Source organism: Berghia stephanieae, chromosome 6 (genome assembly GCF_034508935.2).
Source record: "Berghia stephanieae isolate SIO BIC M18660-M18661 chromosome 6, UCSD_Bste_1.3, whole genome shotgun sequence".
Lineage (NCBI taxonomy): Eukaryota > Metazoa > Mollusca > Gastropoda > Nudibranchia > Aeolidiidae > Berghia > Berghia stephanieae.
The window spans coordinates 11991078-12012193 of record NC_088365.1 but is presented as its reverse complement, the minus strand read 5'-3'; the positions used below and the strand labels follow the sequence as shown (position 1 = coordinate 12012193).

The window sequence follows — 21116 nt, the reverse complement described above, 5'->3', positions numbered from 1 at the left end:
ATTAATTTATGTCATAATTAATATCAGAATTGAGTACATTCCAACACTATAACCGTTACCTAATTTACCTCCATTTTTCATGTTGAAACATTTGTGATGATTTAGTCATCTGATCATGATGACGCAATACTTACTATGAAATTCTGGAATGAAATTCCTGACCTCCCATAGTGGAGAGGGAGGTACTTACTGTGTCTTCTATCCCCCTATCTGTTTTCACACATGCTTTCTGTCTTTGTCTTGGAATGGGATTTCTTGGTTTTGTCCAGACCCTGGCCGGATACTCTAGTTGGGAAGGAAACAGTCAAATGTATAGTTAGTGTTTTGGGAGATGATATTTTTTTGTCGTGAAAATCATCTCTCTGTTATGCACTGTATTGTTTTGTTTACATATTATATATGATTTGTAAACATTTGAGTATATCCCTCTTTGTTGGGACCTGTGCTTGTGTCTGGATGAGACTTTTAAGTGATCTCAAACTAAGTACTTTGATCTTGGAATCTTCTTCTGTTTCCTATTTGAACAAATTCCCCTTTGTTTTACCTTTTCTTGGGTGTGTTACTTGTATTTCTAGAACTTTTTACCATCTTCTACTATTTTCTTTCTTTTTACTGGTGCTGATATGACCTTAATATGTTGCGAGCACCGTAAAACTCTTAAAAACAAAAACAAAACAGTATGGAATTATTAGTCTTGACGAGCTTCAGGTCTCTCAATCCCCGGATCAAAAATTATATTCTTGAGTCTGAATATAGTTTGTTTAAAAGGCTTTAAATAAATAGACTCAGTTGTTGAAAAGGGGGCCCCGAAAGCTCAGTTTGGGGAACCCAATAACTCAGTTGATAGAGCACTTGCTTCATACGCAAAGGGACCAAGATCAATCCCTGGTGATGTTATTTTATTCTGATCTCCCTGTCCACCCAGCAATTATTGAGTAGATGGGTCTGTTAGATCTGATGAAAAGTAATTGTCCATTTCACGCTATAGTAACTGGGACAAACTCCAGCTCCTCGGGCCTTATGGCTCTGAAGGACAGCTGTTGAGACGTCTTTGAAATAGACCAGTGTCTGAAATAAAGGGTAAGAAGCAATTGTTACTGCCAACTTCACTCGATATTCCTTGGTTGTGTCATCGGTCTGTGTTTCAATTGATATTTCCTTTGGCCGATGACTTTTTGTACAGCTTTTATTTTTATCTTGAAATACAAATCCATTGTTTTCTGTTTGTGGATATTGTCAGGTATTTATTTATTTTTTATTTTACATATATTTATATTGATTATGGAATTTGATGATCATAACAATTTGACATTGTCTTAATTTCCAGTGATCTATGTAATCGTTTCTGCTTTGAAATAATCTTTTTAAAAAATTTCTTTTCCCTTTTTTTTTAAAAATTTGTTTTCCGAAATTGACTTTGTTATAAACGACCAATGATTTAGGCTCCGAATTGCACAATATTTACATTGTTCATATATATGTGACGACAGATGGATAATTGCGAACAATTTAAATGACACTTCGTTGAACTGTATTCATTTTAAGTCTGAAGTTTTTAGGATGCTTCCTAACCAGAATAGAACATGCGTTTATAGTTGCCGTGCTTGTCTTCTTACCCAATGATTCTATTGTTTCTTCTTTATTTTTTTTTTCAATGTTTTTTTGTTTGTTTGTTTTTTTTTTTGGGGGGGGGGGGGGGGTGTTTATTTTTAGTTTTTTTTTTTTTTTTGTTTCTCCTTTTTATATTTAACAGATGTACTTGTCCAGAAGAAGCTAACGCATATTTTTTTTTTAAAAGATTTAAAACACAGATTAGGCCCAGATGACAAATATGTTTTTTTTTCTCCCCAAATACTTCAATTATTCGGATGGGGAATACGATTCAATAGTCTGATGTCACGCCTCCCGGCAACGGCGGCCATCTTGGTTCTAAACAAAGAAAATTATTACTTTTTATTTTTCATGCTGGCTAGAACATTTCATATGTCTTGTGATCAGAGTGTGTAAAAGTCAAAACATGATCAATTTATGTTTTTTCCCCCTCTGGATACGCTTTTGTGCTCTCTGGAGAAATATTTCATACGTCGTCCGCCATTGTTCCGATAGTTTAGAGCCAGTGTTACTAAGTTACCAAGCGTCATTAGGAAGGAAGTGACGTTACGACTATTGAATCCTATTACGATCAACTGTTCACAATTCAGATCTAAGAAGTTGGTGGGCTACTGTTAAAGTCTTCATTTATCTTCTTCTATTTTTTGTCTCCCCCTGTCTTTGTTCTAGGATGGAACTAGTTGGTTTTCTTTCAGGCCGTGGTCGGGATCCTTCATATTAGTATTAGGAAGACAGTCAGTTCTTCGTGGCATTTTTTCTTTTCTCTTTTAAAACATCATTTTCATTTATGTTCGTGTCTGAGATTGATTTTGTAGGACAGGAGTGTCTCTGTGTGTGTGTGTGTGTGTGTGTGTGTGTGTGTGTGTGTGTGTGTGTGTATGTGTGTGTGTGTGTGAGTGTGTGATAGAGAGAGAGAGAGAGAGAGAGGGAGAGGGGGGGGGGGTATCAACCATGACAATGATTAATAAATCACCTTAATAATAGGTTGGATTGGATCCATGGAATTGTACATTGTCATTTATTACATCCAGTTTTTACGCAAAATGTTCTTTTTTTTTTAAAGAAAAAAGGTTGAAGAGGCGGGGGTGGAGGAGGAAAATTTTAGTTGTCATGTTTTCGTTAATGAAATTAAATTGTACATTAGATATGTAGCATTGGTAGTGACCTGACATGTTGTACCTTCTTAGTTTTTGTTTCTGTCTTTTCCCCCTCCATTTTAAGTTTTCAGTCTTTCATCAATTTATTGTTTGTTTGACTTCTAAGACATTTTTCCCTTTGTAAATCTGATGAAAAATAAACAAGTTTATAAATAAAATTGTTTGACACTTCTGAAAATGTCTTTTGCGTTATTATTACATTATTACTAACTACAACCTGTCGTTCAGATCATTGTTTTACTGGGGGGGGGGGGGGGGGGGGGGGGGCAATCGTCATAGCAAACACGATATAAACGTTATCGACGATGATGATGATGACGAGGAGGAGGAGGACGAGGATGGTGATGATAATAATAATAATAGTAATAATAATAATGGTGATAATATAATAATAATAATAATAATAATAATAATAATAATAATAATAATAATAATGATAATAATGATAATAATGATAATGATAATAATGATAATAATGATAATGATAATATAATATAATATATAATAATAATAATAATAATAATAATAATAATAATAATAATAATAATATAACAATAATAATAATAATAATAATAATAATAATAGTTATGATGCCTTCACAATAAAATTAATAATACAGGTGAAATACCAAAGTTCAACTCCCACTTATAATTGACAATAAAATGGTAGTCAGATTTATTCTGATTATATGATATGTGTACGTCATTTAAATGGGTATTTTATTTCCTCGTCGTACGCTGAAATATATTATTTATTTTTGTCATTTGGCTCCGAGTTCACTTAGACTTCTGTGAACTGTAATGACTATGGCTTCTTTTGACTGAGTAAGTGTGAGGTTGGCGGCGGCCTTGCATGCTTGGGATCGATTCAGGGCCCGTATTCATGAACGCAGACCAGCGATTAGTCTCTCTCTAAGTCAAGGAATTGAAAACATCGGATTTAATGTGAGCTGACCAAGGAAGTTCCAGGCTAAAATACGATTCAATAGTCTGATGTCACGCCACCCGGCAACGGCGGCCATCTTGGTTCTAAACAAAGAAAATCATTCCTTTTTATTTTTCATGCTGGCTAGAACTTTTCATTTGTAATCAGAATGTGTAAAAGTCAAAACATGATCAAATTTATGTGTTTTTTTCTCCCTCTGGCTACCCTTTATGCTCGCCGGAGAAATATTTCATACGGGCGTCCGCCATTATCCGATAGTTAAGAGCCAGTTTTACTGTTACCATGCGTCATTAGGAAGGAAGTGACGTTACGACTGTTGAAGAGTATTACGGCACCTTCGGACTAAGTTTGGACCAGTTTTAGTTGTTTAATTTTGCTGAGGCCGGACTTCAAGCTTAGTCTGAGACTAGTTTAGTTACTACTAGGATACATCATAGCGTCGACAAGATAGCAGCTGTTTTTAGATTGAGAGAGCTTCGATTCGGAAGGAAAATACGTCGGTTACGAATGACAGTGACAGAGGCAAAAAGTGTCCTGTTGCTATTGACACGGGCTTTAAAAAAATACTATAGTGCAGATCGTCGAAAGTACACATTTTTGTGAGTAAAAACTTTTTAAAAACCGAATCTAATCGACTCGCAAGCTGCGAGTGAACGGAGACTCAAAGTGGAAGGGTTCGCTTCATAGACCAACCAAAAAAATAAATAATAAATAAATAAATAAAAATAAAAAAAAAAAAAAATAACGATTAGAACGTATAGTGGAGACAAGAGTTATTCTGCTGGGCATTGCAACTGACTGAAACAATGTGATTCACCAATTCACGCTTTGTTTTGTTTGATTGTTTGTTGTTTGTTTTTTTGTTTGTTTTTTTTTTTTGTTTGTTTGTTTTTTTTTTTTTTTTTTTTGTTGTTGTTCAATTTGAGTTTCAATGAAACTTTCATTGGCATAACTAAAGGATTGACAGTCGACCTTGGACATCATTGTCGTCTGATGAGTAGACAGTCAATATCACGTGATTTGATTCATTATGGCAGAAGTAAATTCAAATATGAAACGGAACGAAATATTATCTATACCGGATGTGTTGCTAATTTCCTCTTTGGAAATCTTTTGCGTTGAAAGTATGAAGACTGGTATCTTTCCTGGAATTGTGTACTAGAGAGCTTGATATTACCAGCACAAAATAGCCGAATTAAACACCGTCCCTACAGCGCACACTTCTAGGCAAAGCCTAGCTAGTCAGAGACTAGACAACTGTCATGAAATCCGATTTTTTAAGTCACTTGCTCCGTTTAGGCTTAAGGCTAGCAAGTCATTTATTAGACTAGTAAATAACTAAATCTGGTCCGCTTACATGAAATTGGACCCTGTATTGGTATGATAATGTGTACAAGTAATTAGATTCGTCCCTATTAAATATGGCTTGTCTGAGGGAATGATAGTAGATAAATTGTAAATAGAGGTATATATTGTTTAATATTAATGAAGTCATATTCCTCATAGTATAAATTTTAATGTCTGATTCAAAGCTAGTCTAATGATAGACCTAGCGCACAAGTAAAAATGGAACATACGACTCATCTACCCTAAAAACATAAAAGCATAAACAACCTATACTACTACATGAGCGTTATAAGTGTATATGTATAGACTCATAAAATTATCAAGTAAAATAGATAAGGCTAGCGCCCATTTAGAAACATTTTAATTGGATGAATTGAATCAATGATATTCTCGCCTCAACAAGGTAAGTTTAATGGTGCCATGACCAGAAAATGAACTTTTTCCGGAATTCAGAGAATTAGATAAAACAACTACTGGATGGTGGTAAGTGCAGAAATTGTATCGGAGACAGCGCTTGTATTATCTAATACATGTCGATGGGTACGTATGGGCGGGCGTAAGAAAGGGGAGTATCCAGTTGTCAACGTTTCCGCATCTACGTTCATTGTTTGTGAGCAAGGTGGATTAACGTCCCCTAGTGCGTCACTTTTCGTTGATTATGTGAGGATTTACTTCTCCTCTAGCTAAATATGTGACCCTATGCGTCGAAGCGATATTAAGTCGGGATTTGGAAAACGAAGAAAGTCGGTTTTAAAGTGAAAATGGTCAAAATGATCAAATTTCATTTTAAAAATTTGTTTCAGACACTACAATCATTTTTCTACATAAAAACATAATAATTCAACATAAATATTTGGGATAAGTTATTGGATAAGTCAGGTGTGGAAAACCGCCGAACCAATTTTCGATCATCTCACCAATCTAACAAGCTGATCACTATCAATGTCTCTTATCACTGTTGTGAAATTGAACGTGAGAGCTCCATGACTGTGTGTCAACTCGATAAATTGCAGTGATCATCTTCATCTTTCGCTATCATTACGGTTGTCATCTTTACAGTTATCGATTAAATCACTTGCTCCAGGTCATCGTGAACCAACATCTCGAGAGCTCCACGGTACAAGCGGGGAGACAGCCATATATTGAGAAACGAAACTTCTGAAGTAGTAATATGGTTTTAATTGCAGACAATACGTATCTTTGCCAGGTCGAGTCAAGTCGGTAAACATATTCTCGCTCATAATGTTTATAGCCTAATGTGTTGAAATTTGGAACGGGTTTTTGCATCTTTCTATATAATATACATATTCAGATGTGATTTCTTCTCACTCTCATACTATAAACTTTTTGTGTTTTTGTACGATTGATATAGCGGGAAGAAATGGTGTGTATTTTAATTAAACACATACCATCAATTTGTACAGAGATGCCACGTTTACTGACTTGACATTAAACACCCACATACGGAAGGAGGAAGGACCCCAAAGTATCATGTCGCCATCATTTTAATCATTGACGACCCCTCCAAGCTGACGACCTTCTAGGTCACTCTGACCGTGTAATTTCGTTTCTTTGCTTTCGCGCCTGTCCAAAACCTACTTTTAGAAAACTTGACATAATTTATCACTGGAACTGAGTGGCTGATTAGCGGTCACATGGACAAAATAAACCAAAGTTCATTTCCGGTGATCTAGAATTGAGACTGCTGCAAAACACAAAATTTGACTAAAATAAAGATAAAGAAGTTTTAACGGCCTTTGTTGTTGTTTTGGTTGTTGACAAGCACCCGAAACTCATTGGAAAGAAGAAGATGGAGGAAAAGAGACCCTCTGGGAGGTAAGATTGAACACTTTCATTAAATTTTGACGAACGACTGTCCCGAGATACTTTATTTCGCTGCAAATTCTGCTCTGCAGTCGGCTGTCTACACTGTTGACTGTTGTTACTGTTTCAATGTTTGTAATGTACACTTGTAATTTGTTTACTCTTCCGACTAACTAAAATGTAATTATCGTTTGTGGTTGATTAACTATTGTCATAATCTTTTGACTTTTTCTTGAAGTTATTTTAATCTGCATTACACTCCATTTACGAAGGTCAGGATACAATTCAACAGAAGATGAGATGAAATGTGTAAAAATAAAAACAAAGCACAGAGTCACAGAGCAAGCACGACATTACATTACCTTTCGTTCCATGGAGCTGGAGTATGAACCTTCAACTTACACACATTTGACAGGGTGACAGGGATTTGTGTCTCTTATTTGTTTCAATTTAAATTTAAAGTGTCTGTGAACTACAGACGTCATCAATTTTGTCACTTTTGAAATTGAAAATCATGTTGACGAATAAAAGTAAAAGACCAAGAGGTGTCAGCCCGTCAGAGTCCTCCTGTGACTGAGACCATGTAGTGAACAATGACAGTTCAAGTTCAGTGGCAATAATTGAGATGAACCATTGCGAGAGAGAATCATCTTGATACAGAGAACCAATTCTCATCAAGTCAGTGAATCAATTTAAGCCAAATTGCAGTTTTGAATTTGATGTGAACTGTGAACAGAAATAATTCTTCTTTCAATATATCACATTTAAAATCATCTTACTTAATGCAGTACATCACAGAGATGTCAAGCAAGTCATAGCCAGGCCTATTTGTTCGAGATTTCTGTGTCTTCGAAATTCTGTTGAGTATTTTTCATAATATGAAGAAGAATGTGCAGGGAGGGGGTGGGGGTAGCGGTTTCAATAAGGCAAGGCCTTATTATAATTAGGTATCGCATTTCGTGCGTCTTGTCTTATTTAATAACATAGATGGAATAAGGTTTCCCTTTGTGAGTACTGTAATAAGAAGATGAAGCCAACTCAGCATGTGGCATGCGACTTCTTTAACTACAAATCAGGTACCTAATCACTATCATTCCTCATATATCTCTCTTTCACCTCTCCTCTCACCCCATCTTCTCCACCCTTTGTTTGATTTTGATACATGATATCAGTTAGACAGTAATAGTAACAGCCTGAAGCCATCACTGGAACACATTAGAATTAGATTGAGTGAGGCATTGTCAAACATGCTTCACGAACCTACACACACACACACACACACACACACACACACACACACACACAAACTCACCTGCCACATGAAGAGTGTCTTCAGTCTTAGATATGCAATTGAGGTGGGGGGGGGGGGGGGTTCACACCTTAGTTCCCTCAACAGTGATTGAGTAACTGGATCTGTAAAATCTAGTGGACAGTATGTTGCAATAGACAAGTCCTATCAAAAGGGTAGCAATCAATTTACAGCTACAAAAAACCTGGATAAATTCTGGCTGTACAAACCTTTTGACTCTGAAGGATTACTTTTTCTATTCTATTCGAATTCAAGTTCAAGTGATTGTGCGATGTAGCGTAAGGAGACAGTGACTAACATCGTGTTCTCTTCCACTTCCAACCCCCTCCCCTTCCCTGTGTTCCCTTCTATAAGACAATGTCGATTGTATACAACCAGCTGTTGATGGTAGCTATCAGGGCTTAATAGTAGCATTTTAAAATTGCATTTTCTTTTTCTCTTGCCTCTCTCTATTTAAATGACTTTTCAAAAAAAAAAGTAATATATAAAATACAGGCCTCATGACAGTTTGCATGTTGTATATCCTATTTCTTTTTTTTTCAATTCAGGTCCAAACGACAAGCAAAGGTTTTGGATGAAGGTTTCTGGGATTGCAGTGTATGTACTTATAAAAACTCCCCTGAGGCCTATAAATGTGAAATGTGTGATGTTCGCAAGGGGACATCTACTAGGTATGGTATAATAGTAATAGAACGTTTTGAAATTGAAACTAGTCAAATTCTACTTATAGAACTATGTTCAAGATTCATCAATTAGCTTTGGACTATAGATTCCTGCTTATTATTATTACGTTTATTCCAATACTGTTTTTATCGTGTGCAATGATGAGCTTTTTAGTCATTAATGGCCATTAATAACCAGTTGATAAATGGGATATTTTTTTGACCCATGGGCGTGGTATAGGTTTTCTATCACTTCTCTCACAGTTTATATTATTTAAATCCATGCACTTCAACGTATCATGTTAATTAATAGCCTCATTTATTTTTATTTTTTTACAGCATGTATTGTTGATTCAAGCCCACTGCCACTCTTCTCCTGAACTCATGTTTCCTAATTTTTAATATTTAAGTTTAAGAAATGTAACGTCCCATTTATTTTCTTTATCATCTTCACAATGTTTTGTTAACTTCAAGCAGTGGAGGATTATATTTACCCACTGAATGAAAACAAAGTTTTAGATATTTGCATCTTGCAATCAAATTGATAATGTGATAGCGGGTGGTTGGATGGGAGCATCACCCTTGAATCATATACCTATGATGTTCGCATGGGTGTACGATCCGATAGTGATGTCGTTTCTTCTTCTCTTTACTAGCCTATCCTGCTTCTTTGGTTTGTGATTGTATTTTTGACAGGGGATATTTTTTTTTCTGTAAATCTTCTGCCTGTTTGTTCTTGGTTATTCAGAGTGGCCAACCTTCCCGATTATTTCGGGAAATTCCCTAAATGGATCCACCGTTCCCGATGTCCCGAAACTGCGTTTTTTTCCCCGAAAATAACCCATCGTAAAAAAAGACGAATTGCGTCTCAGTCAAGAAGTGAAATCATCAGTAACATAAAATTATTCTACATTGCTGCTTTGAAGTACATGAAAAATAATTTTCCATTAAATACAGACACCCTTGTCCATGCCAAATTTCTGGTAGTAGGCCTTACCAGAACCTGGGACAGCTAGCCTTGAGTGTTCTTTCAATTCCTCACAGTAATGCAGCATCAGAGAGGATATTTAGTTTGGTTAGGAAGAATAGAACTGAAAGCAGATCTCAGTTGAGCAATGCCACTCTAAACAGTCTTTTAATTAATAAAGTTAGGGTCTCCTCATCAAGCATGCCACCTGTCCAATTGACTGACAAGTTCTTGCAAAAATGCAAGAGATCCACCATGGATAGCTTGCATTCAGAAGGCAAATAATAGCAGTAAACAAAGCCTGTTATCATGTACATAGTGTAAAAAGTATTGTAGTGATGCTGTGGTCTCAATGTGTGTGTAGTTTTTTAGTTTTAAATTGTCATATTAATAGAATAGAGGCTGTGACTTCTGCACCAAATTCAATAGAGGGCATAATGCACCTCCTAAGTTTGGATAGAGGATACATATGTCAAAAGTTACCCCTTTCACTTCCAAGGTTTACAGGTATGTCAACTTAATGTCTGTTTTCATTTTCATTTTCATTCTTTGTAAAGTATTAAATTAGTATTAGGCTGTGTATTACTTCACTCTTAACATTATTGTGCGGTCACCAAAAATTTTCCCTAATTCAGTTTCTGAAAAGTTGGCCACCCTGGTTATTTATAATTTAGCTTATGATATCTTTAGGTTATGATTTTGATTTACATTTGTACTATTTTTGTTAGATTGCTTGTTTTTTTTTTTTGTTTCAGCGGTCTCTCATATAACCTCAATTGTGTTGGAAGAGACCTAAAGCAACAAACAAACAAACAAAAATAATGTGATAATTTAATATTATATAAACTCAACAGCGCCTGCTGTCATGTTGAAATTTAAATTTTGGCTTTTGATATTGGAAAGACCTCTTTTTCTGATTTTGCAGGAAACCCCGTATCAATCCTCAGTTGGTTGCCCAACAAAAAGTTCAGCAGTTTGCACCACCATTAAAGAAGGAAAGATCACATTCATCTAAAAAAGACCAAGGAGAGATTTCAGCAGATTCTTCAAGGTATATATATATCTTTGGAAGATCATATTGGGATATATACTATTTAAATTATTTGTGAATTGCATTATTCAAAATTTTTCATTTGAATCACCTAATGTTCCAGGCTTAAGAATTAATCCATTGTTAAGTATTAAGGCATTTCAATTTTAATGAATTTGATTGATTTAAATCAGTACTCAATAAGGAGCGTTTTTCAAACAATAGAGACGAATATTGTAGTACTTATTGCAAAGGTAAAATTCACAGTTTACAACAAATGGTGCTTGTGTTAGGAATTTGCCCTTCATAGAACTTTTGTTGTGCTGAAAACTGCTAATAATGTATAGTCTTATATTTTACTGTAGCTGTACAATGATGCAATTTTATTTTTATTTCATTTCATTTTTATTTTTTCAAAGGAAGTATGTTCGCCTTCATTGTCTTACTTTCTCTTGGGGAGTTTTCTGTGCAGATCTGTTACTATCTTTTAACTTTTTCAACATTTTCCTTTTTACTGGCTCTTAACTCACTCAATCCTAGAGATTTTTGCAACTTTTCAAAAGAGGAAAGAATGTATTAAAAATGAGCATGTACATAGATAGTTTTATTCAACTACCATTAACATGTAAAAACTAAAAACATTAGCTTTGATACTACGCCTATAATTTGTCTCAGAAAAATGTAATAAACAAGCATAGGGTAAAAGTAACCCGGGTAAACTACGGATATAGTCGGTGTTAGGGTTGAGTGAGTTAAAATGACCTTAATACAAGAACAAACATGAACACTACTGGCCAAATTTTTATCTCATTATCTTTGAAATAATTCCATTTACATTTTCAAACTTAACTCAACATGTGCAGATGATTATATTTTTTATAAAAATAAAAATAAGTAACATTTGCAATATGATACTGGTATAGTGAGCTTTACATGTTGCAGACATTTAATTTCCTATAACAAACTAAAACCAATGTGAAAACATCATTCTCCTTTCAGAATACCCAGGCTTAAAAATATAGACAGAAGTCGACCCAACCATGTGTCTGTTACAGTGGGAAATGTGACTGTTGTTGTGACAGACTACCAGCCCAAACCAGACCCAAGGTCTTCAGACAGTCATGTCAGTTCCGATGCCAGTGATACCAACTCTGTGGCAGCCCCCGACCTCAATGATGACTCATCACGAGATGCAGGGACGACGTAGAACTAGGGACTTTTGTGTGTGTGTGTGTGTTTGTTTTCATAATGATTTGTCACCCTCTTGTAAAAGAGTGTAAATTAGTTGTAAGAAGTAGACATGTCACTCATACAGATTTAATCGGTTGATATCCAGGTGTTTTGGGAGCCAAATTATGTTCAGGTAGTGGGCAGGGAGGTACTTGCTGTGTCTTCTATCCCCCTGTATCTATTTTCCAATTGCTTTCTGTCTTTGTCTTGGAATGAGATTTCTTAGTTTTGTCCTGACCCTTGCCGGAGTCCTTGACTGGGAGGAAAACAGTTGAATGCATGGTTATAGTTTTGGGAGATATTATTTTTCCTTCTAAATCACCTCTCTGTTATGTACTGTTATTTTTATTTTTAACATGTGATTTGTAAACATTTGAGTCTATTCCTCTTAGTGGGATCTTGTGCTGGTGTCTGGTTGAGACTTTTGGGTAATCTCAAACTAAGTATACTCAGAGTATGCTCTTGGATTCTACATCTATTCCCTATTTGTACCATTCCCCTTTGTATTACTTTTTCCTTAAGCCCTTTTAATTGTACTTCTAGAATGTTAAAACTATCCAATTTTCTTCCTTTTTACTGGCGCTGATATGACCTAAATGTGTTGCAAGCACCGTAAAACTCTTTAAAACAAAAACAATATGGTCAGATTCGGATTTTTTTCTTCAGATAAGAATTGATTATAAATATATTTTGAGGAAAATAAATGACAAATCATAAATTTTTATTACTTAGAAATGGATATCTGGCCACACTACATCAATTGTAAAGCATTTGAAAGTGATAGTTTCTATAAATATCTTGAAATTTTTATTGATACCGATTTTTTTTTCTTCAAATTCTGATTTTTTGTACTACAAATATAGGGAATGAGATTAGCGGAAGAGTAGCGTCCCTTGATTGGACGTCACCCATAGTCTGTGACGTCACCGGCGGAAAAGTTATTAGAGAGATTATGTCATGTTGGTTGTGCGCATGCGTCTCTCGTCCTCGCTTCCGGTGAAAGCTTGAGACACTTCAAAACCAAATTGAAGTTCTCTCTGTAAGGTGACGTCCAATCAAGGGACACTACTCTTCCACTAATCTCATTCCCTATAGAGCTTTGTTGGTTGCACGTGGTAACTCTGAGGTAGTTTGTAGTGACAATGTGTTTCTTGGTTGGAAATGACAGGATTGTGAGCTAGTTGGAAGTTGTGGAAAATGTTAGGATTGTCTGCAATCACTCAACTTCCTCTGTGTGGGATTTGATTTACAAGGTGAGTGTTTATATGCATGTATTTGTGAGTGATCTGAAAGTTAATGAAGAATTATGAGTAAGAAAGAGTGGAGATGGATGTGCTGAGAGTTATGAAGCTTATACTTGAGGAAGTTTTTCTTGTAAAATAGAATGAGGGAGCCGGCACTATATGTGATGTGAATAATAGTAAAGTGTATCGTGAAGTGATTTGACTTTAAATTTCTAGCCATTAAGGATTGAGAACCTTTATGACCCATCGTCTCAGTCATTTGTTATGCCAGATAATCATTTGTGTAAAATGTCAGAGGGAAGTACCGATAATTTTTTTTAAAAATTGTCTTATTTTTTGGGGTTCGCCTTTTTACCATTATCGGCCATTGTTTCAGACAATAGGTCTGTTGGGTCCATGCACAGATCTTCTATCCTTTGTTGAACTTTACTTTTGGAGATGATATATTGCCATAACTTTTTCGGATTGGACTTGGGATTCTTTAGCTAGATTGTGTTCATAGTCTCGTCTTGCTCTACATACTAATTTTGTCACTTTATTTCTAGTTCTGTATATGCTTCCTGACTTGACCATTGGTTTGATTTTGACAGATTTTCTTTAAAAGCTTACTTTTCTCTTTTATGAGACATAATCTCTTTATGTAGGGATACCTTATCTCTCTTCCGGTTCAGTTTGTTTGTAGGAACATATTTGTCTTCTAAGTTTGTGAGTGTTTTTTTGAAATTATTCCATATCACATCTATGTCCTTATGGTCTAGCATTTCCTCCCAACATTGATTATTTAGTTCCTTTCTGATTTTGACATTGTTGGCCTTTTTATAATTTTTTTCTTGTCCTGTTTGGTCTCTTAATAGTCATGTTACATGTATATTTAAATGTTAGGACACAATGGTCGTTCTTTCCTGATGAACAGTTGTACTCTATCTCTTCTACAGCCTGCTCATCTGATGCAATAATCAAATCGAGCGTACTCGGATTGTTTGTGCCTCTCCATCTTGTTGGTTTATGGCAGCATCAATTTAACAATGCAGCACTTTCATATCATTTGGATTTGTTATCTATCAGCAAATTGCAAAACAACTATCCACCCCATTTTGCGATAGCCTAATCTTTTCATAACCAATTCAAGCTAAACAGTTCTTGAAATTTTTTGGAACATATTCAGCTATAGAAGATGTGGTAAAATTCGTGTTTTCACTGATTTTTCCATCAAGGACATGTGTGAACTCATCTGTTACAAGAGATTGCTATCCACTTGTTCTCTCGTTATGAACATTTTCATGTCCATTTTAATATTCTGAATCCAATGCAATGCTGAATTTGAAGACATGAGTTCCAGTTTATGTCTGTGTAAAAGTAGCCAGTTTTGAGTTGTCAAAATATAGTAATACCATGCATTAGGAAATAAGCGTTAAGAGTCATGAATAATACTTCACAACCATGTCAACACTCAACGATACACTTAAAGATTATTCATATCATTTAGTGCCTAAATTTTGCAGTACAGTTACAATTAATGATTATTATTATTACTATTATTGTTATTATTATTATTATTATTATTATTATTATTATTATTATTATTATTATTATTATTGTTGTTACAGAGTGAAAAAATAATTTGGCAGCATCAATCTAATGAGACCTGACATTAAGAATCAGTGTAATGGTCTATTTAGAATTTCATGGACTTCCCTCCTGTTAAGTTTTGTCATCCTTTTTATCTTTTTTTTTTTTCAATTGTCCATTAAATCTACAACTTCTAAGGGCATTTGAATCACAAGGATTATTTAAATATCAGGGATGGAATCATTTATTTTAAAAAAGTAAATGTTATTCTTCACATCGATCTAGTATTATGTTAATCGAACGCCAAAAATTGAATTTGAAATCAAAATAATCAGAAATATGAAATTTGAGTATTTTATAAAATCTATATCCTATATTATTTTCCTGTCAATGCAGCTTTGTGTCCTTGTTCTGGAATGAGATCATTTGATTTCACCGGAATCCTGTCCAGAATCTTTTGCTTGGAAATTGTTAGGTTCTTTAATGTGTTTCTGATGTAATAATAATAATTTGAGTGTATCCCTGTGGACATCATGTGGCAGTCTTAGACTTTTTCACTATTCCATCATCTTATTTTTTCCTTGATCTGAAATGACCTGAAAGAGTGGTGCGTGTCATAACCAATCTGATTTTGTATTCTGGATTAGACAGCAGGTCGCAAATTGCAGTGGGTAGAATTCCTTTGGTAGTGGGGGTACCATCATTACCCCTCCCCACTCCTCCTAGGACAATTTAGTCTTCACCAGTTTTCATCCCTCCTGCTCTTCTACTTCTATCCCCCTAAATCATTTGTCCTTGCCATGTGGCAATTGTTCTATTGTGCTAGATGGGATGGGACTATTTGAGTTCTGCCTGGAGTCTTTTTCTTTAAGTGATAAATTAGGATGGATTTAGATTTTTTCCTATAGAGAGATGCCAATTTTTTCCCCTTGTAATCCATCTCTCCATTTTATATTAGTTATGTTAATGTTTGGTTTTTAATTATTATACTTGCTTTTGTAACCATCTGAGTGTATCCTTTTTGGCATAGACCCTGTTGGTCAGCGTCGGTGTGGACCTTTTAGATTATTTCACAATAACTATAAGGATCTTTCATTGCCCATGAATTTACTTCTGTTCTCTGTTGCACATATCTTTCTTTATACCACTGTATTTTTCTGATTTGACATAGCTGAAAAAGACTTTGGAAAATATTTTTAAAATAAGTTTGGCTCCATTCCTGAGACTGAGACGCATGATTGTTTGTTTTTTTCTCTAGACTTCATCGCATTCAAATTATTTTTGGATTATGCCCAATGTTGTTAAAAATTCCAATGAAAAGGCAAGATTAATAGTTTGATCTACTTATTTGTTTATTTGTTTGTTTTTTTAAAGTATGATGACATCATTAAACTACATCAATAGTTTGTTTTTTTGTTTTTAAAAAAAAAATAATGTAGACATTATCTCAGTTATTTAATTAAGCAGATGATATTTGTTGACTTTGTTACTTGACAGTTATCAACTTACTGTGGTTTTTGTGTTCACATCTGGTCAGTTTTCATTTTTTTCATATATCGAAAAATGTATTGACTTATGCAATCGTTTAATGTATTTCTACTCATTTGTTTATGAAATTTGTTTTTTTATTTTCTTAAATTTTATTATTAAAACAAAAACTGTTATTTAAAATGTTTAGTTATGTAAAATGTTTATTCCCAATTTTAAAAAAATTGATATGCAGTATTTGAAAATCATTGAATGGTTGGTAGAATTAACTTTTGAAAAAATTCAGTTAATGGGAGTTTTTGTGATGAATGTGATCTTAACTCTTTGTTTTTTTATTTCAAGGATGAGTAATCTTGTAATGCCATTTTATAATGATGGATTATCAAAAAAAAATCTTTCCCCAATCAATGTTGTGCAAATTGACATAGCAACTACAAATATTCTTAGCTTTTACAGTGCAACACACATTCGACGAACTGCACGGCAGCCGGAAAAGTTCATCAAATCTGTGTTTTGACGACTATAAGACGAGACACAACCTGTGATGTAACCTTTCGTACAACTATAGAAGGAATGATATCAACGTCACTAAGCTCTTTGTTATTGTTTTTAACCAGCCATTTTTATGAGTAGTTCTCACTAAATTGTATCAATCAGGCTATAAATGTTTAAGTTTACACATAGTTTTGTGTGTTGATACGTTATATGTTATATCCGACTTGCAGTTGTTGAGAGCATTTTGGATAATAAATGCACAGCATCAATATGATCTTAGTGTTTGCGCATCCTGGTCTAGTAGATTGTTGCATTTCTGTTGGCAAAATAGTGAGCGGGTGGTTGGATGGGAGCATCACCCTTGAATCATATACCTATGATGTTCGCATGGGTGTACGATCCGATAGTGATGTCGTTTCTTCTTCTCTTTACTAGCCTATCCTGCTTCTTTGGTTTGTGATTGTATTTTTGACAGGGGATTTTTTTTTTCTGTAATCTTCTGCCTGTTTGTTCTTGGTTATTTATAATTTAGCTTATGATATCTTTAGGTTATGATTTTGATTTACATTTGTACTATTTTTGTTAGATTGCTTGTTTTTTTGTTTCAGCGGTCTCTCATATAACCTCAATTGTGTTGGAAGAGACCTAAAGCAACAAACAAACAAAAAAAAAAAAGCAAAATAGTGAATATCATTATCATTCATTTCTGATTTACTCGCTTAGACAAACAAAACACACTCCACCCCACCATACAACACAGCATGCGGAATAATATGGTAAGATGTGGGAGAAGCAGTAAGAATGGAGGGGAAGGCATTTGTCTACACACGCGTACCCTTTGTAAAAGTATAGCTTGATTCCATGGCTATCCAGTGCTTGTCACAGGCGATTGAAAAATGGCATTGTCAGATGTCGCAATGCAATTCCTTAATTATTGTGTCAACATATTGTGATAAATGCTCACAACTTGTTGGTCTGATTGTTTCCGGCCAGATGCCTGAGACTGACCAAAAGTTATGTCACATTACAAACGGTGATTACAAGTTTTTAAAAAAAAAAAAAAGCGAGTTGTAAATAGTTGTGCTCAAGTTAATAAATGATTCCATTGGTTGAGCTATTGAATACAACTCACAGCAATCAACTTTTTTCTTTTTCGCAATCGTCATCTTGATTTTTGTGGTCAGTTTAAGGCTATAAGTTCATGAAGGATACAATACAATGCAACTTGCTATGCTCTGCTTTGTCTCTCTCTCCGTATGTGTGCGTGTGTGTTGGCCCTAAGTCTCGGTTAAGTTTGTTGAAACGGCGAACTGTGAAAATTTTACTGACAATGAAGGACATGATTCGTTGAACATGTAAATTTGTTGAATGCGTGTTCAACTAATATTTGTTTTGCTGTATAGAAGTTGTTTTGTTAAAAATCATTACAGCTTTATTACCAAAATCAATTTACTGTTAAAGGACATTTGTAACCTTATGAAAAGAACAAATTGTTCAATTATATACTGTAATCTCGTTTTATTCACCTTTGCTGTATCGCCAACTGAATGACAAGCTTATGTGTACTACATTTTCATTTTAGCTCCATTCATTATACTGTTAACTTTACTAAGGTTTCATATTGCAAATGCCCTGTCTGAATCGCTTTGCTCACATCCCTCTTAATTTTAACATCAGAATCTCATGAATGTGTGTGTGTGTGTGTCTATTTTGAAATGTGCTTTTAGCCTAAATGTATAGACTTGTGTGTTTTTGTATTTCGAATTCTAATGAACATCAGGTGATGTTAGAATACAATTTTCTAATCCAATGATTATTGGTAAAGCACTTAACAGGTTGCTACTAATATGACAAACTTGAGTGACATGAAATCTAAATGGGTCATATTAAAAGTAGCATTACGGTTAGCAATTAGCAAGCTCTTCTTTGTAGAAAAACGAAGCCCGATGTCGGGCATTTTTTTTTTTTCACAGCTGGATTTTTTTTTACTTAGCAGTAAATTTGAAGGTGGGTATCTTTCGATCTGTGGAAAGTGAGAGAGTGCATTCTTTGAATGAAAAGGTGTGGTAAGATTGTCGATACAATTAAACCATTCCATTTGTAGATGCATTGCTTCTAGATATTTGAGCTTGATCATTTTTTAAAAAATTCAACCAAAACGGCATTAGTATGTTTCAATCAAGTGTTTTTACTCATAGATGATGATGGATGATAGATTAATCTGTAGTTTTATTATGTGTCTTCTATCCCCTTATATCTGTTTTCCGAGTTGCTTTCTGTCTTTGTCTTGGAATGGGATTACTTGGTTTTGTCCTCGCCCTGGCCAGAGTCCGCGACTGGAAGGGAAACAAATCAAATCTATCGTTATTGTTTTGGGAGATGATATTTTTTTCCTTGTAAATCATCTCTCGTTATGTATTCTGTTTTGGATGTATTCTGTCAACATTTGAGTGTTTTCCTCTTAGTTTCGTGGGATCATGTGCTGTTGTGTGGATGAGACTTTAAGGTGATCTCAAACTAAGTACATTGATGGTATGCTCTTCGTATCTACACATGTTCCCTATTTAAACCAATTCTCCTTTGTCTTACTCTTTTTTGGATGCTTTGATTGGAAATCTACTATATTTTGACCGGGTGGTTGGATGGGAGCATCACCCTTGAATCATATACCTATGATGTTCGCATGGGTGTACGATCCGATAGTGATGTCGTTTTTTCTTCTCTTTACTAGCCTATCCTGCTTCTTTGGTTTGTGATTGTATTTTTGACAGGGGATATTTTTTTTTTCTGTAAATCTTCTGCCTGTTTGTTCTTGGTTATTTATAATTTAGCTTATATCTTTAGGTTATGATTTTGATTGACATTTGTACTATTTTTGTTAGATTGCTTGTTTTTTTGTTTCAGCGGTCTCTCATATAACCTCAATTGTGTTGGAAGAGACCTAAAGCAACAAACAAACAAAACAAAAACTACTATATTTTGACTATTCCATTTTCTTTTTACTGGCACTGATAATGACCTACATGCATCTCAAGCGTTGAAAAACATTTTTTTCTCCTTTTTTTTTAATATGAAAATAATCGACGTTTACTTTTGAAGAATTAAGTTTCAAAGGGATGTCTTACAATTAATTTATCAGAGAGAGAATGGAAGGGATACTGTATCTATTCATCTTACCTCTAACATTATCTTTATTTGCCACTGATATCCTCTGTCGTTTGTCCATTAATTTTACATCCTTGTTCAAGTTCAAGGCACTGGGTGGGGTTCCTGACCTCCCATAGTCTGTCATCTGCATTTTTTGCCAAATTGGGACCTAAAATTTGCCAAAAGAAACCCCAAAGTTTGCCAAGAAATTTGCCAAAAAGACCAAAATTTGCCAAAAAATTTGCCGAGGAGAACTAAGCGTTTCAGTAAAAATTAACATGCGATACAGAAAAATATATATATAAAAGACAATTTATTACATTTAAGGAGGCTGCATTTATTAATTTAATGAAATGACTGTGAATAGCGTTGTTAAAAGATTTTAAAGGATCATTATCCATAGAGAGTAGCTTCCCTTGGTTTGGGCCCAGGCAAAGCTGCAACATTTCTCAAGTTTCGCCCTTTTTTTTTCGTAATTTTGTTTTCATTTCTTTTTTATTCCCAAAATTTGCCACGATTTGCCAATTTTGGGAAATTTGCCAAAATTTGCGGATCGCCCTGATATTTGCGGCCGCAAAAAATGCAGATGACAGCATAGTGGGCAGGGAGTTACTTGCTGTGTCTTCTATCCCCTATATCTGTTTTCCAACTTGCTTTCTGTCTTTGTCTTGGAAAGAGATTACTTTGTTTTGTCCTGGCCCTGGCCTAAGTCCTAGCTGGGAGGGAAACAGTCAAATGCATAGTTATTGTTTTGGGAGATGATATTTTTTTCATTGTAAATCATCTCTCTGTTATGTATTATTATGTTTGTTATTTTTAATGTATAATGTAAGCATTTGAGTGTATTCCTCTTTGTTGGATTTTGTGCTTGTGTCCGGATGAGACTTAAAGGTGATCTCAAACTTAGTACATTGATTGTATGCTCTTGGAATCTGCATCTGATCCCTATTTGTTCCCAATTCCCCTTTGTCTTCCTTTCTCTTGGGTGCTTTAATTGTAATTCTAGAACTTTTTACACTATCCCATTTTCTTCCTTTTTACTGGCGCTGATATAACCTAAATTCGTTGCAAGCGCCGTAAAACCCTTAAAA

The 21116-nt window shown here is 34.7% G+C and overlaps 1 protein-coding gene across 2 annotated transcripts; it reads left to right on the top strand.

The window, feature by feature from the left end:
- The first annotated feature begins 6756 nt into the window (after window positions 1-6756).
- Window positions 6757-20178, top strand: LOC144974489 (YY1-associated factor 2-like). 2 transcript variants are annotated; one of them, XR_013645753.1, is made up of 5 exons: window positions 6757-6896; window positions 8742-8864; window positions 10748-10873; window positions 11852-17075; window positions 17214-20178. XR_013645753.1 is itself a non-coding variant. In XM_078917392.1 (4 exons), the coding sequence occupies exons 1-4, from the start codon at window positions 6871-6873 to the stop codon at window positions 12057-12059; spliced, it is 483 nt and encodes a 160-aa protein (XP_078773518.1). In that variant the 5' UTR covers window positions 6757-6870; the 3' UTR covers window positions 12060-20178. The 2 variants fall into 2 exon arrangements, 1 of the variants encoding a protein (XP_078773518.1); XM_078917392.1 differs by having other exon boundaries at window positions 11852-20178.
- Window positions 20179-21116: the final 938 nt, after the last annotated feature.